The sequence below is a fragment of the Opisthocomus hoazin genome, chromosome 2 (assembly GCF_030867145.1).
Source record: "Opisthocomus hoazin isolate bOpiHoa1 chromosome 2, bOpiHoa1.hap1, whole genome shotgun sequence".
NCBI classification, from domain to species: domain Eukaryota; kingdom Metazoa; phylum Chordata; class Aves; order Opisthocomiformes; family Opisthocomidae; genus Opisthocomus; species Opisthocomus hoazin.
Genome location: NC_134415.1, coordinates 115,710,422 through 115,729,616, shown reverse-complemented (window position 1 = coordinate 115,729,616; position 19,195 = coordinate 115,710,422). Strand labels below are relative to the sequence as shown.

The window sequence follows — 19,195 nt, the reverse complement described above, 5'->3', positions numbered from 1 at the left end:
ACGCGCCCGCTTCCCATTGGCTACGCGAGTGCGCGAGCGCCGGCGCCGCCAATAGGCGACGGCCACGGCGGGGTACGCGCGGCGCGTGGGCGGGGCGGGCAGGCGCTAGCGGCGGCGGCGGCGGAGGAGGAGAGCGCGGGGCAGCCATGGGGGCGTGTGCCGCGGGCCGGCTGTGGTGGGGTAGGAGCCGCGCGCGGCGGCGGGGCCGCTGAGGGGGCGCGGGGAGGCGGCGGGAGGCGGCTTCCCCCTCCGCACCCGGCTTCCCGGGCCGTGCCGGAGGTGTGGGCCGGTCGCGGCGGGAGGGAGCTGGGCGCTGGGGACGGGCTCGGAGCCGCCGTGCGCCCGTCTCCTTCTCGGGGAGGAGCGAGGGCTCTAGGCCGTGCGGGCCGCTCGCCGGGGTGGCTGGCGGGGGGGGGGGGGGGGCAGCGCTAGCCTTGGGGGGGGTACCGGACCGCGGGTGGGCAGCTTAAAGATCTCACCAAGAAAAAAAACAAAACCGTGCCTCTCTCTCACCCGGATTGAAAACCCGCTTAGGCTCCCCGTCAGCGGCGGCGTTTCGCCGGCCTGGCTGCCCTGAGCTGGGAGCTGGCGCGTGAGGGCGGTAACGGTAACGGCTGGGGACAAAGGCAGGCGTTCGTGGGGAGCTGTGCGGCCCCTGCCCCGCTGCTCGACGCTGGACGGGGCTGCGAAGGGCTCGGCAGTGCCGCTCGGGCCCCGTTACGGAGGCACCGGCGGCGCCGGTAGCGCCGCGCTGGGCCCGGGGAGGGGGGAAGAGGGTGCGGGGGCTTCGGCAGCCGAGCCCTGCTGCGGAGGGGACGAGTGGTTGAAGGAGGACGGTCACAGAATCGTCGTCGTCCCGTAGCAAAAGCTTTTTTTGTTTTCACAGATCTTCAGAGTCACAGCTTGGCTTTTCGATCGAGACTAGTAATGCCAGCAGGGAGTTGCCCTAGTTGGTTTAACAATGCTTCTGTCTATGTAATTCATGTACATTAGATAACTTTTGAAAATCAGATTATCTGAGATTTTCTCTTTTTTGCCTTAGTACGAAGGACAGATTTGCGTTTTCCTGGCTCAGATGCTTTCTGTTTGTTAAAGATGAATTAAACTTTGAATGCTTCACTGTAAAAAGGAAAATTATGCCATCGGTTCATGAGTAATAGTTTAAAAAAAAAAAGTAATGCAGTGGTACATGACTAGGTGAGTTCCACCATGTGCTTTCTTTTGGAAGTTCTCTTTAGCAGGTGTTTTTGCATAAACTAGGACTTCTCTATTGGAAGTGACAGAAATGGCTGAGTGAACTGTGTTCAGCTTCTGTATGTGCTCTGCCAGAGGTCTCTTTAGGCGATGCCAGAATATGCTGGTTTCAATTAAATGGTCTCATTCTGTCTAGAGAAAGGTTTTTCTCTTGAAAGTGACTGTAACATTGAAGTAGCTTTTTCCATCCTTGTTTTCTTACTTTACCCCAGTGGCAGCTGTGACAGCCACAGATTGCCTTGGAAGTCAGTTGATCAGTGCTGATTAAGGGCTGTTTGTGTGGGGGCATACTGGAGGGAGAGAGCCAATCTAAGGTGTAAATCTGGTGGTGGAAACCAACTAGGATCACCCCAAAGAAAAGGGTTGGGTTCTGGGGCTAGAAGAAGCAGTTGGCAGGGGTAGTGGTGCGACAAATAAGGCGCTGGGTTGCAGTGTGGCAATTCAGTCCTCATCTCTGGTTCAGTAAGCTGGGAGATGTTATTTCTGTCGGCTTCTCTCACATGCAAAATAGGTGTAAAGAAACTGGCTTTTCTGGAGCGGGACTGATAAAGTGTAGGTGATGCCGTGCAGTCTGTGTACCATGTGCTGTAGAGTTTCTGCATCATTGAACTGTATCTTCCTCTCATGTTCAGTCTTGAGAGAGAAAGTGCAGCTTCCTGTGCAAGTTGTTAACCACGTGCAGCAAAGCTAACTATTTTTTTGCCTAGTTCTGACTTACGTGTCTGAGCTCTTACTCCCCCCTCAGTCTTTGGTGGATTAAGAAAAGTCTTCTGCTATGCGGATTTAGTTAGAGATGCTTGTCATCTTTCATCAAGTCATCTCAATCTCTCTGACTAGCTAGAAGCAAGGATTACAAAGTTTTATGTGCAGAGTCTCAAGCAACAATAAGATCCAGAAGTGACCAGAAATATGAAGTCTTTCTTAAGAGAAAGAAATTTTCTTGTACCTTTTAGTATTTGGGTTTTTTTCCCAGCATTCTGAGTGCTTGAGTTGTTAACCAGAGAGATTTAGCTGCTGTTCTCCAGTCTGTTTCTAGAGAGATAAATCAGTGGTAGACTAAGATTCTCATGAGCAAGAATGAAGGAGCTCCTTACACTACCAGTGCATCAAGTGCTGGTCCTAAGATCAGTGTAACTGTATTAAGACTAGTTGGCACAGTCCTGCGTTATGTGATCCTATGAAAGATGTGTTTGAGTGCCTGCTGTGCAAGAGGTGTGGGCAGTTGGCTTAGAAGTTTCTGTGAGAAAGAACTGAAAGAAAACATAGCTGATCGTGGGGATCGCTGCGGAAGTTCTGCAGGTCTGGTACCATTAGCAGTTAGGGTTGCAGCTTTGACAAAATGCTCTCTGGAGAGCCGTAGTGGGAGTGGCATAACTCCAGCTAGCTTTAGGCACAGAGAATGTATTACATGATCCTGTGGAATAATCATTTAAGTGTGGAGGGCAAGCATGTATCTTGCCTGAACTACCTTTTTTTTTTCTGGTCAAACTGGAAACCCTTTTCCTCCCCCCCCCCCCCCCCCCCCAATTTGTAGGGGATCGTGAGATATTTTAGCCATGGCAACAGGAGAATCATGAATGTTCTGCAGGAATGCTGATTGCTTTGCTTTTTGTTCTAGGCACAGTGAGCTGTACGTTATTCCTGGCAGTTAACGGTTTATATTCGGCCAGTGATGATGTGATAGAGCTAACACCAACTAACTTCAACAAGGAAGTCATTCAGAGTGAGAGCCTGTGGCTCGTGGAGTTCTACGCCCCATGGTACGAATTACAGCTGCATAGTTGCTTGCTCTTATCATGGAGGAGCAGCACAGGAATCTGCTGCTGAGCAGTCCAGGGCTTCATTCAGTTGTTGGCAGTACAGTTATCTGTGTGATGGCCTCATTACGAGTAAAATAACTGTAGTTTTGATTCCTATTTTCAATGTCCTCACAAGGCAGAAAGGCAGGAATTGGTTTTTAGTCAGCAAATAGGGTCTAATAACAAAACCCTATATGCCATTTCACTGCTTCACTTTTTCTGCTGAAGTTAGTATTAAAAATGACCAATCAAAGAGATAATAGGTAAGTGGGAATGCCCCTCACTTCTGTCTTTCTGAATCTGATTCTCATGTGAAAGCATAGATCTGAATTCACACTTAAAATTTCCATTGAAAAATACTGGCTGCTTGCATCTTGGTTTAGCACCTCTGTCTCTCACCCTGCTCATGTCCAGAGCATGGAGTCTCCTCCATGTAAATTCTGAAGATGTGTTTTCCAGCTTTGCGCAAATCCTCTGTGCTGTTGCTGCCCAAAGCTCCATCTTCTGGAGAAAGGGGCCTTTCACTGCAACAGCCTGACTGTCTGGAGTGAGAGTTTTAGGGGAAAGCTTGCTGTGCCTCTTTTAGTGGTGTTGCAGCTTTACGGGCAACAGGAAGCTTTATTGAACAATGACAATAAAGTGTAGAACAGGTATAAGGAAATGGGCAGCTCCTCTTTCCCTACCGACTTGTGATGCTGTGAGTATATACTAGTTGCCAGTCAGCTGCTGGTCTTTTCCTCCAGACACCACAAATTCTTGCTAGCTAAGAAGTTAACTCTAGAATAACTTTTGAGCCTCACGATAGGTCCATTTTAGCTTGCAGCAAGTGCACTAGTGTGCAGATCTGAATTTTGGTGCTTATGTTTGCCTCTGTTAGGAAACCCAGGTAACTTTTGAGATGTGTGCATGTATGTACGTATGCACTTATGTAATACGTATGGAGTTTTTTCTTCAGAAGTGTGAGATGATGTTGTGGCATAGCTGCTTCCCATCTTCATGAGTAGACCTTAAGTCTCACACAGTTCGCTGCAAGCGGCTGTCCTGTAATTGCAAACCCAGCAAGGCCACTCTGTGCTGTGTGAAATAGTTGTCAGATCTAAATGACAATTATGATTTGTTGTTTTTTTTCTAAAAGGTGTGGTCATTGTCAAAGACTAACCCCTGAGTGGAAGAAAGCAGCAACAGCATTAAAAGTAAGTTTAATCTTTCAAATGTGCTTGTGGCAGTGAATTGAGCGGGGTTTGGCCATTTGTAATCTGGCCGGGAACATGGAGTTGGGTTAGTCCCCAGAACCATACCACTTTAATCACACTTGTCCAGCCGGAGAAGTGGCCAGTCAGAGGCACTTAAAAAATCAGGATTTCTGTGTTTTGTTTTGGTTTTTTTCTTTAAAGAAGCCATTGAGTTGGAAGTAACTCAATTCTGTCCCTGTGAATTCCTGTTACTGTTTTCCAGGGCTCCTTTTAACAGCACAAGAAGACATTAGAATCCAGCCATCTCCCAAAATAGCATGTTTCTCTTTTCTTTCTCACTGTCCTGTCACCTGCCTCTGAAGTACAGGAACAGCATGAACTGAATATGTGAAAGCAGCTTTGTAAGCTGTTGGTGATGAGTATTTCTTAATTACAGAGAACTTGGTCACATAGTGATTTGCCGAACTCTTGCCTAGGTAAAATATATTCCTCCTCTTAAAAAAAAAAAAAAAAAAAAAAAAAAACAAAAAACAAAAAAAAACAACAACCAAAAAAACCCCCAAACAATTTAAAATTTAGTTTGTCAGGATGAAGACAGAAATGGGCATATATGATCTTCTGTAGTTTAATGCTTTTGAGGGTGTAACACCTCTCTTCTAGCGAGTGTTTTCTTACCCTCCTAATAACTCTCTCTCCAGCATGCATAAAGTATAAAATGTGTTATGTCAATGTAGAAGTCTTGTCTTAGTTTTTGTTTGTATTTCCACAGGGTGTAGTGAAAGTAGGTGCAGTAGATGCAGATAAGCATCAGTCCTTGGGTGGACAGTATGGAGTCAGAGGGTTTCCAACTATCAAGATATTTGGAGCCAACAAAAACAAAGCAGAGGACTATCAGGGTAAATGTGATGTTCTTTCACGTGTTGCATGTCTAAAAACTTGCCTCAATACAGAAATTATGGTAGCTGTTAATTCTGTCTTGTGTGGTGTTTTCTTCCCATCTGGTGCTTATAGTCAGACAGATGGGTGGGACTTGTTTGACCGGATTGTCCTTGTGTGGGCTAACAGTCTCACCTGCAGTTTATAGTTGGTGGAGGTTGACAGGCAGTTCCAAAGAGTCATTCCTTTCTTCTTGTTTACTGGGAGCTTGCCAGAGTCACCCCCAATCAGGTAAGGTGTAGTTAAAAAAGTGAAGTCAATCCTGCTACTTGTGTTTAAGTCATTGATGTCCCACCACCAGTACCATATCACTCATAGCCCAGTCTTTTCTGGAAGAATCCTTGGAGTGAGGGAGTATTAAATTTGTAATTAAGTCAGTGGCCTGCCTTAAACTGGCTTTTTGGTGCTTTAATCGCTCATTTTACTGCATTGCAGGTGGCAGGACAAGTGATGCCATTGTCGATGCTGCTCTAAGTGCTCTTCGGTCACTGGTGAAAGACCGTCTTAGTGGCAGAAGTGGAGGATATAGTTCTGGGAAACAGGTATTTGAGGGAATGTGTGGGTTTGTTTTCAACTGGAGGCAGTACTGTACAGAAAATCAGAGCTTGTGCTCCTGACTCTGTTCACAGAATGGTTGAAGTTGGAAGGGACCTCTGAAGGTCGCGTAGTCTAGCCCCCTGCGCAGTGCAAGGGCGACTAGAGCAGGTTGCTCAGGGCTGTGTCCTGTCAAGTTGCGAGTATCTCCAAGGACTGAGACTCCGCACAGACTGCACTCTTTGGGCAACGTGTTCCAGTGTTTGACAACCCTCACAGTAGCTTTCCCTTATGTTTAAATGAAATTCTTGTATTGCAACTTATGCCCTTACTTTTTGCCCTGTCACTGGGCATTGCAGAGAAGAGTCTGCCTTTGTTTTCTTTACTCCCCTCCACTCGGGTGTTTATATACGTGGGTAGGATCAACGCTGAGCTTTCTCGCTTTCCAACTGAGCAATCCCAGCATTCTCAACCTCTCATTGTATGTCAGATGCTCAAAGCCCTTAATCAGCTTTGACCCTTGACTGGACTTGCTCCAGTGCATGTATGCCTCTTCTGCTGGGGAGCCCAGAACTAGACCCAGCACTCCAGATGTTTCACACAGTGCTGAGCAGAGGGAAGGATCACCTCCCCAGACCACCTGGCAACTCTACCTGAAGCAGCTCAGGAGGCTGTTGGATGCCTTTGCCACAGGGGTGCATTGCTAGTTCATGATCAGCTTGCTCTGCATTAGGACTCCCAGATCCCTCTGAAAAGCTGCTTCCAACTGGTGAGTCCCCAGCATGTACTGGTGCATTAGGTTATTCTTCCCCAGGTGCAAGGCTTTGCATCTCCCTTTGAATTTTTAGGTCCTTGTTAGTCACATTCCCCAACTAGTTGAGGTATCATTTGCTTGGTCCTAGTCTGAGCTAGATGGGTAAGTTTCTTTTAATTTGGTTGTGTTCTTCTGAGTTGGCTTGCTGGGTTTCTGTTTCTCCCTGAAGGTAAGTTGAAAAGCTTCTGGCTCCTACTACTGTTTCTAAATTGTGGAACAAGTACAGTCCAACATCCTCAGGTTGGCCAGATAGAAGACCCGGGTGGACTGTACTCTATAATGTGTACTGCAGTTGCACATGTGTGTTCTGCCTGGAAACCAGGGCAGAGTGGGGTGGGAGAGTTGGAGAGTGCTTTGTTCTTGGACAGATCAGAGCATGAAGAACTGGGGAAGTGTTCCCACATCTTCTTGTTAGTCAGTTTGACCTAATTTCTCTCTTTTTTTTTTTTTTTTAAGAGAAGGTTCACTTGCTGTTTCTTGAAAGTGCTGTGGGAGTAGGCTGTGTGTGTATTGTCAGTTCTAAAATGGGAAGTTGTATGACCTAACACTGCCTGTTTTGTATCTTGTTCAAATTAAGAGCATTTGGTATGACATGACACACAGGAGATCGCTTGTGCAGGAAACCAGTTTTGGTTGCTTCTTATGCGAGAGTCTGTTTGTTTCTTACAGAGCCGAGAGAGCGGAGGCGGAGATAAGAAGGATGTGATTGAGCTGACTGATGACAGCTTTGATAAGAACGTCATAAATAGTGACGATGTGTGGATGGTGGAGTTTTATGCCCCATGGTGTGGGCACTGCAAAAAGTAAATGAGGCTTTTCTTTGACAATTCATTTCCCATTAGCGTTCATTTTTGTGCGATACCCTTAATCCCCTAAGAGACCTTGCATTGCTGGTGTATCAGAAGTGGGGGGCTCTGTAAGGTGTTTTTTACAAAAATGTGTGGCTGCTTCTGCTCAGAGCACTGTGGTGCTTCTCTAGCTGCACTGTTCCTCAGCAGTAGAATTCCAGTGGAAAAAAGATCCAGAAGTTATGCTGACCTTTTCATTCCTTTAGATGCAGGACTTCAGTCTCATTTGGAGTAACCCTCCTAGCTGTCATTCTCTGCAGAGACTTATTTTTTCCCTGAGTGGACTATGCTACATAATGTTGGAATGTTGTCTACTTTTGTTAGCTCTAAGAGAGTTTAGAGCATAATCTTTGTCTTTCAGCCTGGAGCCAGAATGGGCAGCCGCTGCCACCGAGGTGAAGGAACAAACAAAGGGAAAAGTAAAGCTGGCTGCAGTAGATGCAACAGTCAATCAGATGCTGGCAGGCCGATATGGGGTGAGTGTGCTCTGCAGCAGTTACAATTTCCTCTCCATCTCTAGTACGTCGTATTTTCGTTTAATGCTTACTAAACTGTCCCTTAATCTGGTACCACTTCAATGTTTTGTGCTGAAAATAACATTAAATGACACATACCATTTTTCCACAAATAACTCATTCCTGAGTGTCAGTAACAATATAAATAAAGTGAGAGGAACGGAATAAATCTGGATGTTGCTGATGAAAAAGGCTGTTTATTTGCATAAGACAGGTCACTCCTTTCAGACTGTTTGTATGCTGACTGGATGTCTCCAGAACCCACGCATGTGCCTGTACATTTTGGAGTCAGTTCTCAGGGATCACTCTGACAATATTAGCTGCCCAGATTAGCTATGCTGTGGGCCCAAAGTGAACTGATATTCTGTAATTTTTTTTAATACAGTACAGGGAGCTTATGGTGCCCTGCTTAGTTTCCTTGTGAGTGCACGTGGCAGCAGTCAGTAGGAACACTGAACAAGTTCTACTGGAAGTGTGGCAGTGAGAGCTTAAGGTCCGCTTGTTGCCATATGGGCACAGTGGTGTCTCCCCACAGACAAATCAGGGAAACTAATGTCTAAGAAATACGAAGAGTTAAGATAGTCCTGCTGGTACTTAAACCTGCAGTGCTTGGTGCATCTAAACCAAGATGAAACCGTGGCTGATTTGTCAGGCCTCAAACCTGAAAAGTGTTTCAGTGTATGTTAACCTTGTTTTGAATTGTTGCACAGATAGGAAGGTACAAAATTCTCTAAATTTAGCCATAACGTGCTGTGAGACTTGATTCATGTAGATGTTAAATCTCTTCCTTTTCTCTTAATCTAGAACACATTGGCGTAGCAGATAACTTCCACCATAAATATGCAGAGTCACTTGAGCTGATGGCTTAAACTTGTCTTGCAGATTCGTGGATTTCCCACCATTAAAATCTTCCAGAAAGGAGAGGACCCTGTTGATTATGATGGTGGCAGAACTAGATCTGATATCATTGCTCGTGCACTGGATCTGTTTTCTGATAATGCACCACCACCTGAGCTCCTGGAGGTACCTCTACATCATTTTCTCAAATTGCTTTTCCATCACAGGCTTTGCAGCAGTTTTTACAGGGCTATATTAACTGTAAATAAGTTACAGCCTAACTGTGCTGCTTGCACACTGTTTTGCAGCAGAAAGTCAAGGATGATAAATCTGATCATTCATCTCTGTTTAATTTTTACTGTGAATTTTTAGTTGACTGAAAGGTTGTCAGAATTGATACAGTGAAGGCGCTGACAGGATGGTACCACGGTGTCTGAATGCTCTCTTGAGGAAGGAGTGAAAAGAGTGGGTTCTGTGCCCCATCTTTTTTCTTACAAAAGGGCAGGGTTTTGTCATTTGTAAGCTGTCATTAGGAGCTGCATGAGGCTTGTCCAAAAAACTCCAACCTCTGCGTGGTGACTGTGATGTTGGTAGATTTGAAACAGTGATCAGTTGTCTCCAAAGTGGGGTGTATGCAAGACAATCCATTGGGGTGCAGGAAGAAAAAAAAATTGTACCATTAATAAATCGGAAATGTTTTTTTTCATCTTTGTCATTCTTTTAAAATGCGTATTTTCTGTATACTTTATAATGTACATAATGTTAGTACAGCAGTACATGCATATAATTGATACGTATCTATATATTGGGGCTGTGTGCGTAGATATTTTTTACTGGTAGTGGTGCACAAAGTTTGGAGACAACAGATGTAGAGAAATGGTTTGATTCCTTTTTAAGGTATACCATGCAAAACGGTATTGCTTTGTTAATGTCAATTAAATGTCCTCACCTTCAGCGAATGCTGCACCCTGCTGGCTCTCCCTGTGCCAGCAGTGCCATGAATGACACCTGCAGGCATATGCGTAGGTGTGGGTGTGCTGTGTCCAGCCCTGGTCCAAGGACAGTGATTTTAAGCAAGAAGTGACATCTTACTGGGCTCTCTGTAAGCCTTATTTGGTACTACTTACTCTCCTGTTGCTGCACCTCTCAACAGAAGAATTTGTGAACTCTGCAGTTAGTCTTCTGTTGGGGGACCAGTGAAGTAGGAGAGGCCTGTAAGCTTTTGCGTCAAGTGGTTTCAGTGGTTACTACCTTGTGGGATGGAGTTGATACGCGGTTGGAGGGAAGTGCAGTCAGAGCTGGGTAACCAAGTCTTACTCTCATTGACTCTCTGCCACTTTCTTCTAGATAATTAATGAAGATGTTCTGAAGAGTATCTGTGATGCTCATCAGCTCTGCATCATTTCTGTCCTGCCTCATATTCTTGACACAGGTAGACATACAAGCAAGCAGACTTCTGTATGAATTTGTCACTTAAAGCACGTAGTTGTGTTTTTCAACTTGTCCAATTCTGTCTTAACAGGAGCTTCAGGGAGGAATTCTTACCTGGATGTCATGTTAAAAATGGCTGAAAAATACAAAAAGAAAATGTGGGGGTAAGTGTCATTGCAGACTTGTCTTCTTGGAGAAGATGTGAGCATTTTTAGAAGTAACAGGATAGAACTTGTATGACAGTGATTTATTTGCAGATAAGAGTTGTTCCTTGTTAGGGATAGTAAATCTTGGTATTTCACTAACTGTACTGGGGGGGGGAATGCTGTGGCTTTAGAATAAATTGCCGATTTTTTTTCTTCTCATCCACCTCTCAAATCCTGCATTTACAAGTGATATCTAAGCATCGATGAGATCAGATTAAGCATCTTTTACTCTTGTCCTGAATGCTAAAATATTTTAGGACAGTATTTATCCAGTTTCTTTTGGAGTCTTTTGCTGATAGGTGAGTCTGCCAGTATGACTGCTGAATTCTCAAAAAAAAACCCAAAACAAACTGCAGTTATTAACAGGTTTCATGCTATCAAAGAAGCAGGCCAGCAGGCTTTGCCTTTTTTCCTTCTCTTCCTTTCAAGCAGAGATTAGGATCTCTGGGAGCTGTCTGGGAAGTGAAAGTTGTTCTGACACATTCACTGACTGCTGTGAAAAGGGGACAAAATGGCGTGAAAGCCTCGGTGAAAATGCTGAGATTGGCTTATTCCAGAGGTTCCTGAGGGGACTTACTAAGCATTAGAGGAACTGAGACCTGACCAGTGAGGAACCAATACTGAGTGAAGTACTGGTCTTGCAGTCTTTGGCTAGAAATCTCTACAGTGGGAATTGGGCAGTACTTTGTCAAGTTTAGATCTGTGACCTGAGCCGTTTTAAACCTTGCTTAATATAGGCTAAAGTGTAGCAATTTGTTCAGACTGGCAACCTAGCTCTTTTCCTGGACTGTCTGCCGTGATTTTTCTGCTGATCCAGCCTTCAATGGCTGTGAGTGTGGGGCTGGCCTAGAGGTGCCCTTGAGGTGCTGTTTCTTCTGTTACGTGGTTGAAGATCAGAACCCTGCTGACTTCGGTAACAGTGGGATCAATTGACACTGTCAGGGGCAATTCAGAGCCCAGCTTCAACATTGCAAGATATGTGTGACTTCTAAACAGTTGTAGTGCCCGAGTTGTTCATTTTATATTTTGTCTTTTCCTCAAGGTGGCTGTGGGCAGAAGCAGGTGCTCAGTCAGATCTTGAGAGCTCTTTGGGGATTGGAGGCTTTGGGTATCCAGCAATGGCAGCTGTTAATGCTCGGAAGATGAAATTTGCCCTTCTGAAAGGATCATTCAGTGAGCAAGGGATTAATGAGTTTCTCAGGTATGGAATCTTTAAGTGACTTAAATCTTTCTGCAGCTGGTGCTGTGACTCTATAGGCCAAAATCAGGCTCTCCTGGATCAGATGAGGCTTGCACAGTTAAGAGAAATAAGATGACAAGCATTCACTGGAGTGAAGGAATGATTTCAGGGAGGATTGCAACTAATAAAGCAGTCTCTACCTTTTTGTGGTGGACAGAACTAAGAAGTTGGCCACTTAGACTTAAATGATACTTTTAGCACAACTTTTGAAAACAGTTTGGAAACAGAAGTGGGCTTTGATCTTGAAAAATTCTGATTCCCTGGTAACCCAAGAAATTTGGTAATCAATATTATTTAATTCAAACAGTGCATTCTGATTAGTAATTGGAGAGTTTCCGATTTGGGAATCTAAATGGATGCTGCTGAGGTTCTTGAGGTTGTGTATGTTGCTGTTCATCTTTCTGGTTTGGTCTAGTCCTGTCTTCCCCATTCCCCTAGCATGTGATAAACTAATTGGCGGAGCTGAAGCAGTCCATCCAAAAAGTCAGTAGCTTTCTGCTCAGCTCAAGTTCCCTGAAACTGTCTCTTTGTGTAGCTGCGCAAGAGCTGGTGCTGAGAAGAACTGAATGGGGAAGGGGAATGGGGGGGAGGACAGAAGGTGGCAGCAGCACTGAAACAGAGCAGCTAAACTTAGACTGTTAACTAAGCATGGTCAAAGTGAAGTGGGAACTCTGGGTAAAATACCAGCTGCTGTAAGGTGTGAAAGAGCCTTTGAGAGTTTACATTAGCAGTGTTCTTTCCATGTCCTGGCTTGGAGAATGGCAGAGGACAGTCAGAATTGCAAAAGGAAATACAAGTCTCTCCCCAGCTTGCCATAAGAAACACATTAATGGAATTCTGTTTCAGCTGGATTAATGGGAGCAATGCTATAATCTCTTACCTGTGCAAGTGATCAGACTTCTTAATGTCAAAAAGGGAAGGTTCTCAGAGTAAAATTTAGGATTCATATGCATGAAGAGTAATACCAGACAGTCTGTGCTAATGCATGTGAGAGAAATGTCTGCCTTTCTCAGACATGGCAAATGCTCTTAGTCTATAAAATCGATCTGAGTGAAGCCTCTCCTGGTGAGGGTGGATAGTGCTTTCAGGGCATAACAACCAACTTAACAGCTTATATTGCATTAGATAATTAGTTTGGTATTGTCTTACTACAGAGCAATACTTGCTGTAATAATCTCTTACTTCACACTTCAGCTCAGCTGTGCTGCCTAGAGAAAGCAGTACAGTCACAGCTGGTGTAGCTGGCTGTTAACTCAGCTTGCTGCGTGCAGCTTTTGTAATCTAATAGGCAGTCTCAACAGTGTTGACCGAAAGTAAGAATATTGGCACTGAAAAGAGCATAAAAAGCATCAAAGTGGTAGACTCCACCTAGGGAGGAATGCTTATTCAATCTTATTTGCCTTCCAGAACTGAAATTATGGGCTGCTCTTGGAGTTGCCTCAAGTGATACACCACACACTGTTAAAGGGGCTGTATTTGTTCATGAGTGTTACAAGGGACACTGCTGAAATACGAAACAGTGTAGCTCACACAGTTTGTCTCTTTGGATCCAGCTGTAAATTTGCAGTGCTGCTTTAAGGGCTCTTTGTCATTTCCTGCTAATCAATTCGAAAAGCTTTTGCTTCCAGACAGTTTAGATTTCCTTCAAGAGATGCAAGCAGATTTCAAAACTAACTTCCCTTTATCTGAAGCAGGCACTGTTCCAGGTGGATGGAGAGTGGAAAAATTTCTTAAGCATAACTTCTACTTTTTTTTTTCTCAGGGAACTTTCTGTTGGTCGTGGCTCTACAGCACCAGTGGGTGGTGGAGCTTTCCCTAAAATTCATTCAGTGGAACCTTGGGATGGCAAAGATGGTGAGGTAAGAGGTGCTCCATCTCTAGAAGTGCTAATGATTTGCTAGGTTCAGAAGTGACTGGACAGAGTGGCTAAGAACTGGCAATGTGAAAATCCTTGTTCTTCAAAGATTGTGGCAAGCTGTGTTTGATTTCCCATTATCTAAATCCTGCCACCAGACCAAACACCAGATTAATCATCTGACATCATGGACAGATTCTCCTGCCTAGCTGTTAGGATGTAATCTGAGAGCTGAATCCCTTGAGACCGAAATGTGTTATTGCCCATGCTGAGTAAGGGATGTGGTAGTGTATGCATTCAAGACCTGAACATTTGTAGAGGCTTTGGTTCTGCAATATGCTGACCTTACCATCAGTCTTCATATCAGATAGTTTGTAAGGTAAAGCCTGTGTAATAAGACAGTGATTGAGTATGTTCACAGGGATTGAGTATGTTTTTAAGGTTCAACATTGCTGTATAAAATCAAGTTACTACAGTCCTTTGATCTACTTCAGATGGAATTAGGACATAGAATATGGTAGTAGTTTTGTTACATAGTTTATCTGTCTTTGCCTTTATCTGGAGTATATTTTTTAGTAGAAAACAACCTTCTCATCTACGCTCTGATCACTTGTCCTGTGCTTAACGTGCTTTGAATTCTTGTGAATGAAAGATGACAGGTGGGAGCTTTACTCTCAGGATGAAGTGAGCATCTTTCAAAGTCACACGTGCTCAAAACCTTCCCTTTTCCACAGCTTCCGGTTGAAGATGATATTGATCTCAGTGATGTGGATCTGGATGACTGGGATAAAGATGAGCTGTGAGATCTTCAGGAAACTTCTTGGGAGAGTTTGCGCAGCAGTTTGCAACCCGGTTCACAATCAGATGGATATTCCAGTGGCCTTTTTATGGAGAAATAGCATGTGACACACTGTGCTATTTGATGCACTGCAGCAGCAAACTGTATGCATCTCAAGAAAACATTGGAGAAATTCTATGAATTGTCATAACCAGTAAACTTGATTGTATTCTGTGTAACAAATATTTTGAGGACAACATGGATATTTCTTTGGAACATCTTGGTTTTTATTTTGTGGATAGTGTGCTCTTTGAGTGTTACTGGAGGCTGTTAGTGTAACCAATTTTAAATGTGATTTTTTTTTTTTTTTTTCATGGCAGTGGAACCTGGTCAGCTTCTGTTCCAACTAAAGAATAAAACAATATTTTTGACACACAGTGTTAGTCTTGTATGGAGTACAAAGGTGCACATGGTAAAAGCTATCCCATTTTGGATGACTCTTGAAAAATGAACTGTAGAATAGAGAGGCTGGTGTAGAGGGGAGTCCTAAACCACCCCCTTGCTGTGAACCATCTTGGCAGTTTGGCCTAGAGCCTGGTTAGATGGACAGTTTTAGTCTAAATGCTCTTTAGTCTTCCTTTTCCTATTCCTTCTCAGGGGCTTTCTCTTTCTTTGTGCCAGACTTTGAAGATCATTAAAACAGAGGGAGTGGGGTTGCTGCTGCAGTGGCAGACACTGGGTGCTGTTGGCCTTTTCCCCAGAATTAGCAGTGAAGCTGATCTCCATTTTAGGGCATGAGGATTTCCAGGTGCTAACAGAAAAACTCCATGGTGCTGTCTCCAGCAAATTGGATAACATTTCTTCGCTTCCCATCTGGCATTATTTCCATTTGAAATTGCTATTTCTTTGGAAGGGGAATCAGGACTGGGAATAGGGATGGCTACTGCTGCTTTTTTTTGAATAAAAATACTATTATATTTTGTTGTTCTCCATGTCTTATGTATCGGTGTGTAGTGAAGTGACCCTCGTGTGATCAGCTTGTTTGTAAGTAAGGAATGAAGGAACTGAAAGTTTCCTCTCCTTGCAAGGAAATAATATGGGTCGCTGTCACCTGGTGTCTGTAAGAGATGGCCCATGCCTTGTCCCTGTGAAAGGCAGTATGACAACCACTGGCAGCCAGTGGTAACTTGGCTGCTGGTTTGGGGCAGGAGATGTGCTCCAGCTCTAAGTCATCCCTGCAGATGAGATCTAATGGAACTGTTTCAGCTGAAATGTCTGGGCAAAAACTAAACTTGGGACTAGAAGTCATACTACACTTGAGTTCCACAGCAATTTTGAGGATCTTTCTTCAGCTTTATTTAGATTTAAAAAAACTTTGGGTTTTGCTCTGATGCTTTCTTCTTTTTCTGTGTGTTTTTTTTTAAGTTTGCTTTAGTTAGAAAAACAGGACTGTGCACACCTAGTAGATCCATTAGCCACCACACTTTTTAAGTTGTTTTATTTCAAGTCCAATAGATATTCCATCTTTGTAACTTAAAAAAAAAAATAAATACTACCATAGTACCTCCTGCCTCTGAAATATGTTTTTGTAAGCCTATGAACAAGAGATACTTTGTTGAAGTTGCTGTGAAAATTACTGGAACTGGTGGGAAAATCTTATGTGATTATCCTGCTACAGCATCTGAATTTTAATTTTACTTTCAGCAGCTAAAGATTATTCTACATAACATTAGGTTCTTGAAAGCGATTAGATGAAGCTTGAGCAATTTTTTTAACTGCAGTCAAGAATACTGAGGTCAATCTTGAAGTAGACGTAAGGATAGTATTCTTGATTACTCAGCTGTAAGCCAGGGATGTCCATGCCAGGCTGCAAAAGGAAACAATATGACCTTAGTACCAGTAAACAAACTTGCCCAGGTCCAAGCTACAGTGGATTGGTTTTGTGCTCCTCTTCCAGCTGTGTGCTTGCTGTGCCTGAGATGGGAAATTCACCCTGGAGAATCTGGTGTTTGCTTGTTGTTTTCAGGCTGCCTAATGCAGAATTCACGCTTGGTTGTTGCAGGTTTATGAATGTGTATTGTAGCACTTCTGTGTGCTGCAGCTCTACAGCAACTCATTTCTTTCTCCTCCTTTCATGCACTGGGAATCTTATGCTTACTGGTTTTAGGCTGTTTTAACACTACTGGTTTATCCTAATTGTTTTATCCTAAATTGTTTGTGCACTCGAGATATGGGGAGGGAGAAAGCAAGTACCGCTGCTTGCTGAAGTCCTAGGTTGGGGTATTTAGTCAGTGACAGCCTTTTACAGGGGACGGGGGGTGTCACAGTCCTAGCATTTAGTTCTGAATTAATTTTTCTTGCCTGTCTTGATCTGAATGTTTTTAGAAGACTTGAAGTTTTTTACCTAGAGGAACTGACGTAATTGAGCTATTTCAGTCTGGTAGCTATAAAGAGCAGATGCTGTACCAGAAAATGTAAGCAATCTCTACACATCTCCATCATAATCTGCACCTACCTGTTACCCTAACCCAAACTGTAACCCCCGGGGATTAGAGCTGCATCTGGGGATCCCAGCATTGCAGGGTGTGAGGAGTTGCTTCCTCTGACCCCTGGACTGTAGAAACGTTCATTTGGCTACACCGCGACAAGCTACAGCATGTGCAGTCACAGTCAAAATACGTACATCCATTATACTTGCTGCTGCAACTTCATCCAGGTGCTTGAAGACCACGTTCAGGACATCTCTCAGGCGTTTCACAGATCTCCTGTTTGGCTGCAGCAGCATTGCTTGGAAATTCACGGGGAGGCCGTACCTTGAAACACACCAACACATGCGATCATCTGCTGGGAAGGGGCACGCCTTCCCGCTCCTGCCCTTCTCCTGGCACGCTGGCCGATGGTGAGCTGCAGTGCACGACCGTGGTGGTGGGTGCTGCCTCCTCAGCTGAAAGCGTTCTCCTTTTGAAGCCAAAATTCAACTACACAGTGTCTGTCTGTTTTCCGCTTCCCTGTAAGTGCCCCCAGAGAACTGTTTTTCATCAGCTTTGTGTGTCACCTTCTTATGGTCATCTGCATTGTCTCCCGTGAGCTGCTGGAGCGTGGTGTGTGAGGGATGTTCCCTCCCAGGAAGGAACTGCCCCAGGAAGAGAGCTGTACGTTTTGCATTCTACAGGAATTCTGCCGGCACTGCGTGTTAACCCACTTACCTCAGGACAGATTCAACAAAAACTCGCAAGGCTTTCACGTGAATCCAAGCCACAAATGCTTCACTGAAGTTCACTTTCAGCCAGCGCAGTAACGGGCCCTGGGAGAACAGACACGACAGCACCGTGATCCCCTCGCTGCGTGGAGCGGCTCCGTAGCCAACACCCCTGCGGCGCTACAGGTTGCTCAGATCATTCTCAGACAGTCTGTTAGTGGCTGCCGGTTTATCAGAAACTGAAAGGACCTCCAGCAAACTGTGTTACCTATCTTATGCCTCAGTCTTCTGGGCTAAATGGAGCTCGCAGGAGTCTGTTGGAACCATAGAGCCATTTCTGAGTGAGAGGTGCTTAGGCAAGCTGGTAACAATGGCTGTCATTCTACTGGGCCATCAACTTGATGTGCTACTTACATATTGTTGTTTCTTATCAGAAGCTAGTTTCATCAGCTCTTCCTTTTCACATTTCAGTTCCTTCTCATCAAAATAAAATTCTCGAACCATGAACCTAGAATTGAATGACACTTGTTCTCATAAGCTGTAGTCCAAACGATATGCACACTCATTTCTTTCATTCGTTTTACCTCTGGAGAAGCAGGTATGGGATGTTTCAAAGCTGCTAGCCATTTAACCAGTTAAAGTATGTGGAGGGTGGGAATTGAAGTCACCCGCAGAAAGCAAGCTTCCTGCTGTCAGTAGCACGAGAGCAAGGAGGACAATTCCAGGAGCTGTAGTCTGGTGCTTGAAACGCAGGATCCCTGTATCTGCTGCCACAGCTCCTTCCCACCCTGCCTTCTCAGTGGCTTTAAGGCCAGCAGCAGCCCAAACAGTAAAGATGTCCTAAAAACCAGTGGTGGATTCAGCTGTACTGCACACAGAACAGCCTCACCTTGTCCTCATCGTCTGCTTGCTAGCCTGCCCTGCCTCGCAGTCGGTGCTCCTTACCTGTTCTCCCTGGCTTTAGCCTTGAAGTCCTCCATCACTTTTCTAAACAAGGTGACAGTGAAGAGTCCTCCCTCTGCATCCTCAGCAATCATTCTGTGGGAGGGAAATCCACTGCTGTGACTGGACAGGGCAAATCCCTCATGCCGCCTTCACCAAAGGTAAGGTTCTTTTTTTCATTTATGATACTGAACAACACCTTGCTTTTCAACAACTGCTGTGACTGACATAGGGAGCACCGGCCATGCTGTCTCCAATGTAAAACTCCCACGAGTTAAGTTCATGAGGTCCGTCATATTACACACACATTCTGCCTGCCTGATTTTTCTGTGTTCCTGGTAACGTTCCCCCACTTCCCAAGCACTTGTCTGTTTGAGACAGGCAGTAGCACACAGCTTTCTTCTTTCTCTGTGCTTTCTGCTTCTTTCATTAGCGCTGTCACCTCTTGTGCCCTGGATCGGACCTCATGGTCTGCGTGAGCTGAGAAGTGGAACATTTAATTTCTAGGAAGGATTTTTTACTCCAGGTGAAAGGATAAATTAATATGGCATTTGCTAATGCAAAGGACAGTACACAGAATTATCCTATTCTACAGCAGGAAGCAATTAAAGATGCAAAGCTAGTGTTTGCACTTCGTAAAAAGTAGTTTCCATAAGTTCTATGTGATAGCGTGTGTCTAAATTATGCCTGGATTACTGTAAGAAATTGTTGGTCTGTTTTTACGCAGAAAGCAAAGGCCCTGGTTGAAAGTAGAAAGAACTAGATTGCTGGAAAAGGGAACAACAAGCTACTTGTAAAAATAACAGTGATGATT

General features: G+C 44.5%; 2 protein-coding genes across 6 annotated transcripts in view; one reads left to right on the top strand and one right to left on the bottom strand.

The window, feature by feature from the left end:
* Positions 1–106: 106 nt before the first annotated feature.
* PDIA6 (protein disulfide isomerase family A member 6) lies at positions 107–15,803 on the top strand. The gene is made up of 13 exons (XM_075414838.1): positions 107–180; positions 2,873–3,014; positions 4,189–4,246; positions 5,016–5,142; positions 5,618–5,724; positions 7,200–7,333; positions 7,740–7,854; positions 8,776–8,916; positions 10,078–10,162; positions 10,253–10,325; positions 11,410–11,568; positions 13,370–13,466; positions 14,197–15,803. Exons 1-13 carry the CDS (start codon positions 147–149, stop codon positions 14,263–14,265), a joined length of 1,341 nt encoding a protein of 446 aa, XP_075270953.1. The 5' UTR covers positions 107–146; the 3' UTR covers positions 14,266–15,803.
* Positions 15,798–19,195, bottom strand: part of ATP6V1C2 (ATPase H+ transporting V1 subunit C2) — a 25,317-nt gene continuing 21,919 nt past the window's right edge. For 4 of the 5 annotated variants that reach the window (XM_075414840.1, XM_075414839.1, XM_075414841.1 and 1 more), the window contains 5 exons: positions 18,385–18,477; positions 17,854–17,947; positions 17,447–17,544; positions 16,924–17,053; positions 15,798–16,107 (listed from right to left, as the gene is read on the bottom strand). In XM_075414840.1, coding sequence (XP_075270955.1) covers positions 16,012–16,107; positions 16,924–17,053; positions 17,447–17,544; positions 17,854–17,947; positions 18,385–18,477 — 511 coding nt within the window. In that variant the 3' untranslated portion in view covers positions 15,798–16,011. The remainder of the gene's footprint in view (positions 16,108–16,923; positions 17,054–17,446; positions 17,545–17,853; positions 17,948–18,384; positions 18,478–19,195) is intronic. The other variant, XM_075414843.1, reaches the window with a different exon arrangement.

Bases quoted from the DNA above. Each gene is read 5' to 3' on its own strand.
- PDIA6 (XM_075414838.1), top strand. From the start codon at position 147: ATGGGGGCGTGTGCCGCGGGCCGGCTGTGGTGGG. The intron at 4,247-5,015 runs GTAAGTTTAATC...GTATTTCCACAG, and splicing joins AAGCAGCAACAGCATTAAAA to GGTGTAGTGAAAGTAGGTGC. The intron at 10,326-11,409 runs GTAAGTGTCATT...CTTTTCCTCAAG, and splicing joins TACAAAAAGAAAATGTGGGG to GTGGCTGTGGGCAGAAGCAG.